Here is a 17,266-nt window from a genome sequence, read left to right as displayed (position 1 = left end):
TCATCACTACCAGCCATAGGTCATCCTTTAAACCTTGCAATATGTTTCAAAATTTAATTTTCAGTAACATCTGGAACGCCAACGGTTTCTGTAATGCTATAGTCTTTTTCATTATTAAAAGTTCTTATTCACTTATTAACATGCTGATAAGACATTGGAAATACCTTCCAAATTCTTCACTAAGTTTTTTTGCATCCATTATAAGCTTGTCTTGGACCTTAATTGGATGACTTCAGAAGAATCCTTCATAAAGGATTTAACATATTTAAAAAAGTTTGCAGGCTTTATTTTCAATTCATTATCTACCTTCCTACCACTTTCAAAGGCATCTCTCCTTGGCAGATGCTTAACTCTTTTTCATAATAGCAGACTCTTAGAAGACAGTTTACCCAGTTTTTATCATTTTTATGAGCTATTAAACACTTACATCCACATTAGATAATATAAGGTCCAAAATCGAAGGATTACTCTCCAGCTAGTGAAAATTGTATTGGTTAATCTGCAATCATCCATAATCTCAAAAAGAATATCAGTTTTTTCTTTGAATAATAATGAATACTAGGCTTAAGGGAGCAATTATTCCGATCAATTTCTGGCATCGAAATTAGATAGCATCACAATTCTTTATTGTTCAAAATCAAGTTAAGTGGATAACTGATTAAAATATGTGGTTAGCAGTTAAAGAGGGAAATCAGGGCTAAAGTAATGATTTCCAACTAAAAGGTCATAATCAACCTTCAATTGTATCTCAACCCAAAAACATCAGTAATAAATTCCAACTCTGTTCTTGTAAAACTCTGTATCTTATTGCTAACTGCTGTGAACCTCCTCCACAAATGTTGTTACTTTCAGAATAGTTCCTATCAGCTGTATTGACTATCCAATTATTTGAAAATAATCCTCTGACAAAGTGGTATCCCTAAAATTTCTCTCTGTTACAGCTACAATATCATATAAGACTCTAGACACAGAGCAACAAACTCATCAGATTTAGTCTGCAGACCTCTGACATTTTAATATCAACCCCATAATAATTCATCATTAATTATCCTTAGTACTCTCCTCTGGGATTTCCTTTTGATTAACAATTGCTTTATATCTTTGGTTGCCGCCTAATCATCCATGAAATTGTAAAACCAAAATTCCTTTAGGCCATACCTCAGAAACTAAAAGGCCATCTCATAATCTTCACCAGATACATCAATATGAAAAGGACTATATCCATTTCTTTTAGTGCTGTATCTGGTACAAGTAATTTCATTAATGTGAGTAGCTTCTTTAACTAACTTAAGTATACCGGAAGCTTCTTCAAACCTTATCACAAACAATGCTTTCTTTCTAGGTTTGACCAGGTGTAAATTGACATTACCACTACCTAAAATAGGCTTCCTCTTATCGTTAGCAAGCTTTGTTACCTGAGTTTTCTTATAATCTCACAGGATTTAACCATTTTACAATCATCATTAACCTTTCCTTCCTGAGATGCAAATAAACTGTTGTCATTGTCAATAGAAGTGGTACTAGTTTTTCCTTAGTTGATGCAAGCAAGACATTGTTAACCCATTTCCCTTTCTTATCAGTATTGTCATTTCTTGCTTTAGCATTTGCAGTAGAGTTGTAAACGTTTTAAATTATTGGCAGGAGCTGGAGTCAACTGGATCTGGTTGCATAAAGAATCTAGCCTTTCTTTTAAGTTGTTCATTTTCATCTTTAGTTTGTTTATCATTGTAGGTGAGTTGCTGATGATCTGCATTAAGTTTGGCTCACCAGTAGCTCCAAATTAGAGAATGAGTAGGTTGAACAATTTAGGCACTAAACTGTAATACATGAATTTTGTTTTAATGATTACATCATCCTCTTCTATTGTAATTGAGCTGGTAGTTTTAACAGCTGTAATCGTATTCATTCTGGTATTAAGAACATTCTTGCCCAATAATGGAAACTGGCGTACGATTAACTTAATGTATTTGTTAGAATTTATCACAAATGTATTTACTAACCCCATGAACCTTTAAAAACTCAAAATCTTCATCAGTAATACTTGCACGTTCTAAATGAAATAATGTTGTGCATGGACCATTACACGAGAGACCATTTCTGTTTACCATAAAAACCCTTAGCATCCTTATCGCACTTGACAGTAGAAGAAGCAATCCTATTGACAAATAAATTATCTAATGTAACCATAACTTAATTAAAAACTTTTTATGCCAACAGTTGGTATACATGTTCAATATAAAATAAGAAAATAATAAAAAAATTTCAAACTGTGGTCTCAGGTGCGTTGGAAAGGGGGATGGATCATTTCCCTGACCTGTGTCAGACTGCAAAAAAGTTTGACCACACAACCTACCTAATGGAACAAATTTTAAAGCAAAGAACAACCACAGGAAAAGTGAAAATATTCAAAACGCACAAGGGAAGAACTGGTCAAGCCGTATAAAAGTTTGGTCCTTTTAGCTATCCTGTGGAAAAAGACCAGTAAGCTGATCTCACTGGCAAAACCACAGCATATTACTGGGCCCTAGACCGGCCAGACATAGACAAGTCTACTACCCAACATGTTGATGAGGTAGGACTCACAAGTTCTTAGATGTTAAATGGCTTAAAAATAGAAGTTGTCTGAACAGAGAAAAAGGAAATGATAGGAAAGCAAGAATATAGTTGAAAAAATCAATCTGTCTTAAGAGATGGTATTATTATTAATTTTTTTAATATTATTATTATTAAAATTTTTTAATTAATCTTTTATACATTTATTAAGTTAGAACAACTTAATAAGAGACAGTCTGTGCCTGGGGCCAGAAGCCAAGAAGAGATAAAAATTTACCATCATGTCTGTCTTATAAATTTTGGAAAATAATTTGAAAATAACTAATTAATATTTTAGGTAACTGTAATAGCATTATTAATTTCAAGATAAATTATTAACATCTTATTGTTAATTTTAAGAATTAATTTTTTTAAGTCTAAAATTTAATTTAACGTTTTTTTTTAATTTTTTAACATTTAAAACATCTTATAGTACATTTTATTGCTTTTCAAATTATTATTGTGTGTGTGTGTGTGTGTGTGTGTGTGTGTGTGTGTGTGTGTGTGTGTGTGTGTGTGTGTGTGTGTGTGTGTGTGTGTGTGTGTGTGTGTGTGTGTGTGTGTGTGTGTGTGTGTGTGTGTGTGTGTGTGTGTGTGTGTGTGTGTGTGTGTGTGTGTGTGTGTGTGTGTGTGTGTGTGTGTGTGTGTGTGTGTGTGTGTGTGTGTGTGTGTGTGTGTGTGTGTGTGTGTGTGTGTGTGTGTGTGTGTGTGTGTGTGTGTGTGTGTGTGTGTGTGTGTGTGTGTGTACCAGCTGTCATTAAATAAATATGAACCCTTGCAGACAAGAATCCTTGTATCTTCTGTAGTTAAGACATAGTAACTAGCCAAGAACATTATATAACATGTTTTCACTGTAAAAATTTAATAATAAACCAGGTTTCACAGTACATTAAAGCACTAGATTTTCATTCTTCTTTATGCATTTCTCTGAACACAAACCAAATTCATATTTTGTTACTTTTAATTGTCAGAGAGTGAAAATAGCAAACATTTCATTTAAACTGTTGAAGAAATTGAATTATTGAATTTTTACAGTTCTAGAGCATTTTACTTCAGTCCCAGACAAAACTATATAAAAAATCCATTAATAGTTGTTTGAAAATCTTCTTTCGCATTATTACAAACTGCAGTAGCAGATTATTTATAGTTCCTGTCTACGATTTCCCTTTAAACTGCTCATAATTACAGTTTCATAGTTTTCTACCAACTGCATGCAGTAACATTGAATATTTATACTAGTCTTTGCTTTTTGTTTTTTTTTAAATATTTATGACAGCACATAATCCGCAATCATATTTTAAATTTATACCTAATGACAATTGTATATTTTGTTTTGAGAAGGTATTTGGATGAATTCTAAGTTTTTATAAAGATCTCAAAACCTCCCAAACATCTGACTCAATTTTCATGTTTTATCTTTAAAAAAAGGAAAATTTGCACAACAAACTTCACTTAAAATGTGTTACCGTACATTCATATACTCTTTAATTTTGAAATTCAATTCTTTTATAATTTTTTTTTAAGTTAACCACTTATTAAAATATTGTACAATTTGATTAATTTTCTGTAGCATAACATATTTTTAATTAAAAACATTTATATGTCGTCAACAAGTTGGTGAAATAAGGACTCTGAAAATATCAGGGCAAAGATAAATGAATGCTTCAGAGCCTACCATTGATCACCTTGTAGCTGTATTTATTTCTTTTGATAGATATTAAATGGAAAAATTCTACAGTCCATAAAAGCTAAATTCTGTCAAAATAATATTATACTTAAATATTTATAATACCTGACTGAAAAGAAGGAGCATGATGTAAAATCTAAAAAAAATTACAGATGATGGGCTGATTTTTATGGTGCCTATCAAAATATTTTCAAGTGTGTGTTAATTTCTGGACTATTTACATCAGTAAATGGGATTTTTATATTTCCAGATTTATAACAGTTTCATGAATGATATTTTATATTTAATTAATTGGTAGCAACTTGTGCTATATGTCTGAGAAACCATATTGGACCTTGGTCGAACAACAGAAAAAATAAAATTTTAGAATATAAAGAACACGGCCTTATAAAATATGTATTTATAAAAAAAATTATTAGGATTTTCTAAATTTATGCTCCGTTTCATTCTGAAAAAATATATTATAGTTCTTTTCAGAAACTTCCTTGACAAAAGAAGGTAAGTAAAATTTTAAAAAACATGCAGATGGTGAATTTTATGTTAAAACTTTCTTGTATTCTTTTTTTATGTAATTATCCTTTCATTCAAATCAACATACTGTGAATATGGGTTTCAAAAATCTTATCCAGGTACAAAAAGATAAGTTCATAGAAATTTGAAAGAAAAGTTCATCACTTTTTTAAAACTGTATTTTTCAGTATACATCTAGAAATAAAGTGCTAATACATACACTGAAAAAGCATCATATACATCACCAATAATAATATAAGCATAAAAGAATCAAAATTAAAATTAATGCTGATTCTTTTTCAATACCAAAGTATTATTATGATTTAATGGGAATCTGAGAGTCACACTGTCTTCATTATTATTACATTTTGGTCCTACTGACTTAAAGAATAAGTAAAGAAAAAGAAGATCAAACAGTAAAAGGCACATTCCTATCAAGATGTGTTAGCATGCAGTATCCAACGTGTAAAACAATTTTTAGGTGATAATTATATCCCTATCCTTTAGCACATTCCTTGACTGCTCAAAAATTTAACATTCCTAAAAGTTATAAGGTTGGTGAATAGAACTCATTTGGAAACAAAGGAAGAAATGAGAAAACAAAAACAGACAGTTGGCAGTTGATGACATGAAGATTGTTTTGAACATTGAAAATACAGTGAGTGATAGATATGGATGGATAGTAAGTATGAAGAGATCATAAACAGGTTGTAATTGTTTTTTGTAACTGAACAAATTTACCATACTAATTCGGTTTTTAAATAGTCACACCTTGTAGACTTCTCTAAATGTACAGTTCAATTATGTTGATCACTTATCATTGCTAAATGTTTCTTTCCTATATTCTTTTCATCATGCCATTTCAGTATCAAAAATGTCTTCATCTTATCAATCCGTACAAAATGGTTTACAATAATTTTTGCAGGTTACTTATAATTATGTATTTATTATTATGTTAATATTTGATTTTACAAGATATGCAATGAATTTTTGATGTGAAATCCAATTTTCTGAATTTTTTTCATATTATTATGAGTTAGATAATAGATTTCATAATGGCATGCATGATTTTAAAATTGATAGGCACATAACTACTAGTTAAGCTTTTTTTTATTCAATCAATGAATGTAGAAAATGATGTAATCTTCTGATTAGCAAAATATTTTTTCGAATCACCATCATTTCTTAGCAAATTTTTTAAAGTTTTCTGGATGGAAAATAATCGTTTATGAAAAGCAATGTAAATTCACTAAATACTGTACTTCTGGATATCAGAAAAATCCCTATTTTGATTTATTTCCCTATTGTGATTTTTTTTATAATTATAACTGTATGTATTTAAAAAATTAAAACCTGTTCAATGAACCTTTATTTTTGGTTACAATTAAATTCCACAACTTGCTTTGCTACATCTTGATCTTTTCTTTTTTTGTACTATCATTTATGTCAAGTCCAATTCATGTAAAAAATTATTTTTCGGCAATATTTTACTTTCAGTCACATGAACTTTATAAAAATTTCATTTTTAAATCTCTATTGACACCTTGTTCTGACAGTTGATGTCCAAAAGTTAAAAATGAATATAAAGGCAAAGCAGGACAGAGAATGAGACAGAGAGACCTACTCAAAAAGTGCATTAAATTCTATTCATTGTTATTATATGTTGAGTTTATTTTATGCTTTTATCAGCTAACCTGATGTGCTGTCAGGGAGGGACTGGTGCAGGTCGTTACATAGCCCTGGCTGATTACTGTGCTGTTGGACCCAGTGAAGTATCCATGAAGGAAGGTGATGTTGTCGAGCTTCTCAAAGTTGGATGTGCGGGCTGGTGGTATGTTCGCCTTCTCGGTATGTGATATTAAAAATGTATACATTTCATAATTGAATAAGTTATCTTTAGTATTTTAATTTGCATAATTATTAATATTCTATTTTTATACTGATTGCTTTGGCAATAAACTGAAAATTTACATTACAGTCATATAAAAATTAGAACTCATTTTATAATAAGAAAGGGATTAATGACAATTTCTTAACAGAACTTTATTTTACTTTTACATATCATAAGTCATTTTTCCATGTAGTCATTCCAAACATTTATGTCCTTATCAGAATATGTCATAGCTTTTTGTACATCTGCATTATATTCTTCCACAGTCAGCCCATTTAGAAGTTTAAAAATGTAAGAAGTCTTGTCCAAACTATTAGGATAGATGGTGAAAACCTTCCCATTTTTCAAAATTGTCTTTTTGAGATGTGACAGCTATTTTAAAACTGACATTTGATAGGTTGTGGAAAGGAAACAAGTTACCATAGCAGTGAGTCATTTGTGCTACTGCACAATATATAATCTATAGCTATCGCCCTACCAACCATGTCTATCTGCTGTCTATTCTTTCCTAAACTGATAAAATAACAATCAATGAAATATAACTTTTCATAGTTTCATTCCACAAACTATGATGTGCATATGATTAATGTTCTTCCATAATATAAAGAATACTGCACCTCTAAGATACGAGGGTAAGTCAATTATTATCCCCAATTAGTTATAAAGTTTTTTGGAATACAAATAGGAAACTTACATGTACATCATTGTTCAAAATAGTCCCCTTGCATTTCAACGCACTTGGTCCATTGTTGCACAAGCTTCCTGATGCCCTCATAAAAGAAGGTTTTTAGTTGAGCTGCAAGCCAAGAATGCGCTGCTTCTTTCACTGTTTCATCCGAGGTAAATCGACAGCCCCTTAATGCCTCTTTGAGTGTACCAAACAAGTGGTAGTCAGAAGGGGCAAAATGAGGTCTATATGGAGGATGAGCCAGTACTTCAAAGTTGAGTTTCTAGATTGTTTCAGCAGTGTGGGCAGCAGTGTGCCCACACTGTGGACGGGCATTGTTGTGCAACAACACAAAACCTTTCGACAGCAGTCCTCGGCGTTTGCTTCAAATTGCAGGCTTCAGCTTGGCAATAAGCATCTCACTGTAGAGCGCACTATTTATTGTCGTGCCCCTTTCCTTATAATGTTCCAGTAGTGGGCCTTGTGAATCCCAAAAAACCGTAAGCGTCAGTTTTCCTGCGGTTGGGTAATGACCTTTTTTTTTGCAGGGTGAATTTGGATGTTTCCATTCCATACTCTGCCGTTTACTCTCCGGCTCGTAATGATGGATCCATGTTTCGTCACCAGTGATGATTCTGTCTAAGAAGATGTCTTGTTCATTACCATAGCGATCCAAATGTTTTTGGCAGTTGTCCAAGCGCGTTTTGTTTATGCGACTGTGTAAGTTGTTTTGGGACCCATCATGCACAGACTTTATGAAACCTAAGTCTGTTTTGGATGATTTCATAGGCAGTACCATGACTACTTTGCAGATGATGAGCCACATCATCAATAGTTACTCATCTGTCTAAGAAAACCATGTTACGTGCACGTTTTATGTTTTCCTCATTTGTGGCGGTTAATGGTCGTCCGGCTCCTTTGCCATGCATAATACTTATGCAACCATATTTGAATTTTTCAATCCACTTGTAGACATTCCATTGCGGCAACACACTGTTCCCGTACTGTACCAAAAGTCTTCGATGAATTTTGGCCCTTGATATACCTTCTGACCACAAAAAACGGATCACTGAATATTGCTCTTCTTTGGTGTAAACCGAAAGCAGAGCAGCCATGGTTAACGGCAGGGCAGCGATAATGGAACTAACTTAGCAGCATCAAACCTGCACAGACATAATAACAATTAAACCACGCATGCGTCATCTACGCAACACGACAGTACTACCAACATAAACAAAAATATAACTAAATTGCGGATAATAATTGACTTACCCTCGTACATTGACAATTCCTCATTTTTATGGTAATGTTTTAAATGGCAATATTATGAGAAATTGTTACCAGAAATTTGGATAGGGATGCGCAGGTGTGAAGGATGAAAGGGAGCAACTCATCCTTTCAGGACAATATAAATATTTTTTTTTTAAAAAGATAAACAAATTATATGCATAATGATTTATAAAGACTATAACAAACTTTCAGAACATATTCTACTGGTGAAAATAAAGAAGAAAGATTATATAAACACAGATTTGCTGTGTTAGCAACATCAACAGGCAAAAGATTTCATCCTGATTTTTGCATCTTTGCAAAAACCCAGACTATAATTCTTTGGAACCAAATTAAAGGTTGAATTTTGTGGTTCTAACCTGAAAAATTGAAAATAAAGGTCCTAGAACTATACTTTTAGTAATTTTCGAGAAATTTGGGGTAAAAGACAAAAGATTGGGGTCAAAAAACATATTATTTTATATTTGGCATAAAATAGCTGTGTTAAATGATAATAAACACATAAAATGTTTAACCAAAACTTGTACAGTGTATGAGTAAAATGGTATGATAAAGTCCAAAGAAATTTGATACAAATCTAAGAATTTCAAAGTATATTAAAAACAAATCATATCAAAATGTGGCAGATTATAACTAAACAAAACAAAATTTTCACAAAAAAAAAAATAAAATATTTTAAAAAATGTTTGTAATAAAAAAATTATATTTACAATACTGTTAATGATTAAAAACGTTTAATGGCCACCATTTTAGAAAAATCAAAGGTATAATTTTCAAGCTTATTTATTTTTTAAATGTTATTGAGTATAGCCAAGCAATTATAGCAAGGCGCTTGCAGAGGGGAATAGATGTACAGCAGTAAGTAGAGGGGAAAGCGCCTTGCTGGAATGGCTTCGCTATACATGTATACAAAATTTTTTTAAATTATCTTAATTATTCTTAAGATAAAAAATTTGATTGAAAAAACACAAAATGACAGAAAGAGAGAAAGAGAGAATATGAAACAAGATAGGCACTTGCCAATATGAATTTTTTTTGTTTATTTTGATATACTGAATCACGCCCTTAAGTTCAAACAACATTCCCAAGACATGCACATGTGTGTGTGTGTTGAGATAGAGGGAGCTAAGATAAGAGAACATGAGCATAGTTTGTAATTGCCACAAAGATTTTTTTTTTATTTGTTAATGACAAATAATTTTAATTCTACAGGTATGGGAGGTCAGTTAGAAGGTTGGGTCCCAGCGGCATATGTTGAACCATATGGAAGGAAATCATCTCGTAGTTGCCAGTCTGTTAGTAGCCAAGCATCTTCAGCTGCAGATTAGCATTATAAGTATGACATACAGTCACAGAAATCATGGTACGCTGACATCTAAAAAGAAATAAATGAGTAAATATAATTCTAACACCTAATTGCTTTTGTTTTACATTTTATTCTATGATGGCCCAATATTAAGTCATTTTCTTATTGTTAATGTTATTATTATTTCAATGTATTTATTGTGTTTCAATCTTCATCCGCTTACTAAATCATAAGGTAAGCAGCTCACCTTTTTCTGGTGCCTCTAATTATCACAAAGTTACCTCAGTTTTTATTCTTCAACCAGTAATTGTATAAAAAGTTCTCATTATCTAAGTCCAAAAGGATCTAGAAAACCTCAGGTAATAAGAAAATATTAAGAATCTATTCATTGCATGTGATAATGAATTGAAGCAATTGTTTTCAATCTGTCTGGTTTGATTGAATCTCCAAAAAATATTGTGCGACTGTTTATGTATAATTGAGTTCTAGAGATAAAAATGCTTTCCTTAGTTGAAAGAATTTTAGGCCATATTTTTTTCATTTCATTGGCAGGTGTTATTTCTTTATCATAGCAGATAAGAAATTCATGAAAACGCTTGTCATTTTGACAAAAGTTATTTCTTTTTAGTTTTTCCTTTTAACTAAATCATACATTTTTTTATGAACTCACACTTTGGAAATGGATTGAGTTTCCCAAGATGGGCTGTGATCAGAAATAAAACATCGGTTCTCCATATTTTTGTAATTCCATAGTTATTTCATCAAACCAGAATTTATGGTTTTAAATAATTTAATCTGTTCATTTTAAGAAAATAAAAAATTAAGAATAATGAATTGTTTATCACCTCACAATCATATGAAAAACGTTTTCACTAATATAAATCATATTTTATAAAAGTTCTTTACTTGCTCAAATGAATGTGGAGCATTAAATTATGATGAGGACTTTTCTGTGTTATTTTTAATAAAATTGTATTCTTAATAACATTTTTTTTTTTCACCTAATACCTGAAGTATTTATTAATATATATATTTACACACCTAAAATATTAATTATCATATATAATGTATCCAATTATAAGACATTTATGAAATAAGTCTTAGATATTTTTATCTAACCTTTATTATTGAAGAAAAACAAACCATTATTGTTAAATATGCATTTATTTTTAATTATTGTTTTAATTATTGTAATATATATTTTTGTAGCGTGTACAGTGTAGTGATTTTTAATGTTAGTATTAATTTTGATTTACACACGTTTATTTTCTGGGAAACTGTATAAGATGGTAATAGTATATTTACAATTTTTTTTTTATTATAATCGTTTTATTTAGGAGGAGTTGGAAAATTTTGAATGTTATTATTGTAAAAATATGTTGTTAATTGTAAAATTAAAATTAAAACTCTCCATTTATCCAAAATACAATCTTAGATGTAGGAAAAATTTGCATTTCTAACTAAAATTCTTATATATAGAAATTAAGGTTTTTTTTTATAGTTTAGAACATTTTAATAAAATACCATTGCATATATCTAGATGAACATCAGTTGGGAAATTCCTACATCTTAAACACATTCAATTGATCTTTTATTTTTTCATTAGAAAATTTTCAGAGTATATTTATTTTACAAAAACTGTGTACAAAAGATTAGTTATATTTCATTTATGAGTATTCATAAAATTTTATCCTAAAACATTTCAACTACTTTTTTGCATTGATATGTATATCAGCATGATTTTATATTTTCCCTTTTAGAGTCAATTTCTAGTGATGAATCAAGTTAAAATCAGTTGTTCCTAAAACTGAAAGATTATGGTGGGTGTTCCAGAGATGCTATATTGTGCTATGCAGAGTATTTCTCAATTAATATGGATTTACTTGTGAAAAACATTTAGAAGTGTATTTTAACAATTTATTTTCTTAATTTTCAGATAATTGTGGAAATTACTTTTACAACTGCCTACTGATATTCAAACTTCTAATGCTGCTTTCCCCAATTTTTTTTTTTATTACTACAATCACTTACAATGTTTGCCACATTTGTTCCAGTAGATGGTTTCCCACTATGAACTTGATTGTTAGTACTAATATACCCTCATTCAAATGCTTGTACTGCTTATTCTTCATTTTTGTGTCACCATGTGCTTTGTAAGCAAGTATTAATGTTGCTAATTTTTTTAAGCAAAATGCAAAATTCAATGTTTCATTGCTGTACAATGAAGGAAAGTTTGAACATCGCCTATTGCAAATGGATGTTACACAAACACACACCTGCTGTCATTATAGAGGAAATTAGAACACTGGTCATATTATGATATAAATGTTGTCGACTTAGAAAACAGTATTTCCAGTTTAACATATACTATTCCAAATAGAAGCTGCCATTTCTTGAAAATTTTTGAAGTTGCCTTGCTTAAAATTATAATTATGCTAATTTTTTTTAAAGATTTTTATGTTTGCATTTATCATTCACCAAGCTTCAGCAACTTAAAATTTTATAACTCAATAATTTGAATTTTTGTTGTTTGTTTAGTTTTCATTTAAGAAATTTAGATATATGTAATATGAGTTCTTGTTCATGTAATAAAAAATTTTCTATAATTTTCCCAACAAAACAACATCATGTAAAAAAAGTACATACTATTATTTTACTCAGCTGTGTACAACAAACACAGACCAGGGTTGGTGTCTTAATCCCTTCAAAGGATTAGAAGATCCACTTATTATTCTTACAACCCTTGATGCTTACCGTGAAGGTTAGTAAAATGGCCCTTAGACCTTATATTTTGAATAGGAAGTAATTTATTGTCGGATGAATTGTTTGACAGAAAACAATACTTAGACATGGATATTAGTAGATCTTGCCCCCTCACAAGACTTCATAGATGTAATTTATGTAGCAGCTAAACTGATCCTTGCTTCCTCAATATGTTTGAGCATCTAAAAACCCATGTAACCCAGTTAGAAGAAATGATAAAGATAAATTAAATGGATGAATGGAGAAAGAATTATCCATCTTTAGAGAAATTTTACTTTCAGACTATCAGCTATATCAAAATATATACTTTAAGAGGCCCACTTTGGAGTAGCAGCTCCTGTCCAAAATACCTTGGAATGTTTGAATAGAAGCAAGGTTGAAGCAGCACATTATCAATTGAAAATGTTTAATATTGGATAAAATCTTTTTTTTTTTTTTTTTTTCATTTTGTAATATTTTAGTAATCTTTTTGCTTATAATTTTATGTGTACGCTGACGTTAGTTACATTATTAATATTTTTATTGTCCACAATAAATTTTAGATGTTCTCATTTTGCACACTGTTATCAGCCCTAAACTCTGATTTGAATTTCACAATATCCCTTATTTTTCTTTTTTTGATGCTCTAACAAAGTTTGTCAGTCCTAATACCTTTACCATGTAGTATATAAAGACTGTGTAGCATTAGTGATAAACTAGAACAATATTTTACAAAAGAGGATGAGGTTCTTAGTTTGAGCCATTCCTATTTTTTAAGTACATTAAGCATAACTCTTTCCAAATACTCTGACTTCAATGAGTTTTTCTTTAAAACTAATTGAAGTTGTTTCTGCAAGTTATTTTGCAGAGAAAATTCCTCTAGTGGTCATCCAGTAAATTTTCCCAAAGTATCTTAAATAATAGATTTTGAAAAGAAAAATTACCTTTGCTTTTTAAATAATTTAATTTTTTTTATGCATTTGCTATAATATATCCTTAATATTAGATTATTATAATGCAGTGATTTTTATCCTGATATAGTTATATGCAAAGTATTTTTACATGAAAAGGTAAGAAAATTTATTTAAAAATATTGAGTAAAAATCCTTTCTCTGTTTTGTTATTCCAACTTTTTTAAATAAAGATGTCTCACCGTTTCCATTTCTTGTTAACAGCTCTTTTCATATAGGCTATATTTGTTTATACCACTACCATGTTTTAAATGAAAGTATACTTTGCACTAAAAAATAAAAATTTATATGGTTTCAGTTTTTCTTTAAACTGCAATTGTTTTATTTTAATCTTACCAAATTAAGAATAAGTGTTTTTATTTGATGGTAATGTCAAAAAACAAGTATATTTAATTTTTTTTTTTTGAAGTTGTTTTTTGTTGGATATGTATGTCTATTTCTGGCAGAAAAGTTTGTAGATTACTAATCTGGTAATACCTGAATGTTCCTTATCTTCTTAACACCAGGCAATGAGTGATTAGTTGATGTTGAATTGTTATTCAGCAAGTTTACCAACTAGACCCACTAGGTTGGTCTAGTGGTAAACTTGTCATCACAAATCAGCTAATTTCGAAGTTGAAAGTTCTAAGGTTCAAATCCTAGTAAAATTAGTTACTTTTATATGGATTTGAATTATAGATCGTGGATACTGGTGTTCTTTGGTAGTTGGGTCTCAGTTCACATCTCAGGAATGGTTGATCTGAGACTGTACAAGGCTACACTTCATTTACATTCATACACATCATCCTCATTCATCATCTGAAGTAATACTTTACAGTGGTTCTAGAGGCTAAACAGAAAAGAATAGAAAAGGTTTATCAACTTATACAGGTTTCACCCTTTTACTATTTCCCATTCCATCACAATAAATTATTTTAGTAAAACTCTTTGTGAATTTTTTGTTTTATGTAATGTTGTTACTCATTTATCTATTGTTATTTATTTATTTGTTTAATTAGTTATGGTTAAATCTTGATAATGCTAAGTTAAATTTTCTTCTTGTTAATAGTCAAAAATCATTAAAATTTTGATTTTAAGATAAATTTATTCTTTTATTTTTATTTTTTTTAAATCGATTTAAAATTATTTTCATTAGATTTTTAATAAATAAATTCTGTATTTTGATAATTGTTTAATTTTGTAAATACTGTACCATATTGAGAGGATTTAATTTAGTCAAATTTATGAATAACTTAAAAATTAAAGCTAGTAATTTAAGTTAAAAAAAGATGCCAGTTTTTTTTGCATCTGAACGCAAATTTTTAATAACATATATACATAATATTAATAATGCTGTTCAAAGTCATTGTCTTCCTTTAGCTAAATAATTTTTATTAGTATTCAGTAGAGTTTTTCTCAGATATTGTGTCATGAAACTTTTTGTAATAATGTTACTAAAAGAATTTGACAATACTTATACGTACAGTTTGTAGTATTAATAAAAAAAAGTGGTGTTAAATGTACTGTAGTGGTGTCTAGTATTTTTAATTTTTTTTTTGTAGTAAAAAGATATCAATGCCCAAAATTGTAAATTTTGAATCAGGATTTTGTAATATTTAAATTTAAACTAATTTATTAGTTTTGTAGTGTTTGTTGTAGTTTAAAAAAATTTTCATTTTGTTATGTTTAAAAAAGTTATTTTAAAATAAATATTTGTATTTATTATTATTGTGTATTATTTCTAACAACTGAAGTGATCCAATGATTATACCAGGAATTAATTAATCAAAATTATAATTATAATTATTTCTGGATTGAAGAAGCTGGTAACTCAAATTAAACTCAAAGTTATATTCAAATAATCTTCCTCTCAATAAATCACTTTCTAACCTCTGCTACTGTTAACACTAAATTATAGTGGCCAAAAATTAAATTATAGTTAGAGTGGCCATTATCTAAGCATGCCTAACGTATCTATTAATATCAGTATAGTTTATTTTACTGTATATAATTGGATTTTCCTCTAAGTTTAAAAATTATAAAAATAGTAATACCTATTAGATGTACTGAATTATTCGACACAATACTGAACACGACACAGTGAAATTAAGTTTTCTTTTTTACAAATTTCCATCCTAACTAAATCACAAAAAGAAATAAAAGCTATAATAAAATTGTTGTTTTTTTGTTTTCTGAATTTGTCTTTCCATTCATGAGAAAATCTGGATGTAGGAAGTTTTACTGTACATACAGTTACAATCATAGGTAAGAAACTCTGGCAACAGCATATTGTACAACATAATATAATATATGAAATATACAAAACATTTTTGTACATTACATTATGTCTATTGATAATAATAAACTTTGAAATTCTCAGCTTCTTCAGCCAGAGAAGGGTTATATTTTTAAATATTGTTGATTTTGTGATATTAAAAAATGAACTCACCATAACTTTATGTAACATAATGTTTTATATATGGATTACATGGTTCTTGTTGTTTAGTTTAACTGAATATGTTGTTTTTATTTGTGTAACTAAAAAAATAAGACTGGTGAATTGTATAATTATTAAACATTTTCAAAATGTGTATGAAAATGGATAATAATGAAATTAATTGCATAATAGATGTCATTATTGAAATTTTCTATTTTATTTATATTACTGTCAAAACCTTATATCACTGATTTATAATTTTGGCAGCCATTTTCACTAATCTGTCAACAAATGAAAGGACCTTTTCCATTTTCTTTGCACGTAATGAAAGTGCCTTATATGCACTTTAAGAACCAACAACGTCTTTATAAAATTAAAAAATTTTCAGCTAAAATAACCGACATCCAGAAGTTACCAGAAAAATTAAACTGTATTTGATATGCATTTATATTAGCTTCTGTGTTTAATGAACCAAATACAGTTCAACAATTTCTTCTTACATGTTCATATATGATTTATATATTTTCTTATTCATTATAAAAAAGGGGTACACTAAATTATTAAAATAAAATAACAAAGAGATACACTGAGGATTCATTTATAAAAAAATGTACAAATCAATAACAGAAGGATACACATTCCACCTGTTAAACTGTCATCATCATTAGTTGTAATTAATAACTAAATATTAAATTAAATTATAAAATAAATGAAGTAAAAACAGACTAATAAAAAATGGACATTTAACAAAACACTGCAGAAACTATATATATATTTGTAAAATAAGAATAGTAATCTGAAAATATCATATATATTTATATATCAGTGAGTATATTATAACACATGTTAGCAATGGACAGCATAGTAAAAAGAAAAAGATAGATAATAGTTTATTATACATCAATTAAACTCACTTTGACGATTGCACACTGTATCACTACACTAATATAATGTTTATATTTGAAAATAATAACAAAACAATTCAAACATCTTCTCTTATAGTTATCTTTTAAATAAAAGACTAACAGTTGCAAAGCCAACTCATCCACAGGTAAGTATCATTTCAGTATTAATTTTGTTCCTATCATCTGTATTCAGCCATCATCCACCTAAAAAATATTTTAAAGATTATATATATTAAGAAACCTTTTTGAAAATACTCTGAATAATTTCTAAGCAATAATTTTATTTTTA

General features: G+C 29.1%; 1 protein-coding gene across 5 annotated transcripts in view; it reads left to right on the top strand.

The window, feature by feature from the left end:
* Positions 1 to 15,360, top strand: part of LOC142321988 (guanine nucleotide exchange factor DBS-like) — a 215,494-nt gene extending 200,134 nt beyond the window's left edge. For 2 of the 5 annotated variants that reach the window (XM_075360576.1, XM_075360558.1), the window contains exons 20-21: positions 6,499 to 6,637; positions 9,850 to 15,360. In XM_075360576.1, coding sequence (XP_075216691.1) covers positions 6,499 to 6,637; positions 9,850 to 9,965 — 255 coding nt within the window. In that variant the 3' untranslated portion in view covers positions 9,966 to 15,360. Of the gene's footprint in view, positions 1 to 6,478; positions 6,638 to 9,849 lie in introns of those variants that run through there. The other 3 variants (XR_012755753.1, XM_075360570.1, XM_075360592.1) reach the window with 3 other exon arrangements.
* The last annotated feature ends 1,906 nt before the right edge of the window (positions 15,361 to 17,266 follow it).

The sequence above is a fragment of the Lycorma delicatula genome, chromosome 1 (assembly GCF_047948215.1).
Source record: "Lycorma delicatula isolate Av1 chromosome 1, ASM4794821v1, whole genome shotgun sequence".
In the NCBI taxonomy this organism is placed as follows: Eukaryota; Metazoa; Arthropoda; class Insecta; order Hemiptera; family Fulgoridae; genus Lycorma; species Lycorma delicatula.
Note: the sequence above shows the minus strand (reverse complement) of the source record. Positions and strands in the feature narration are given on the sequence as shown.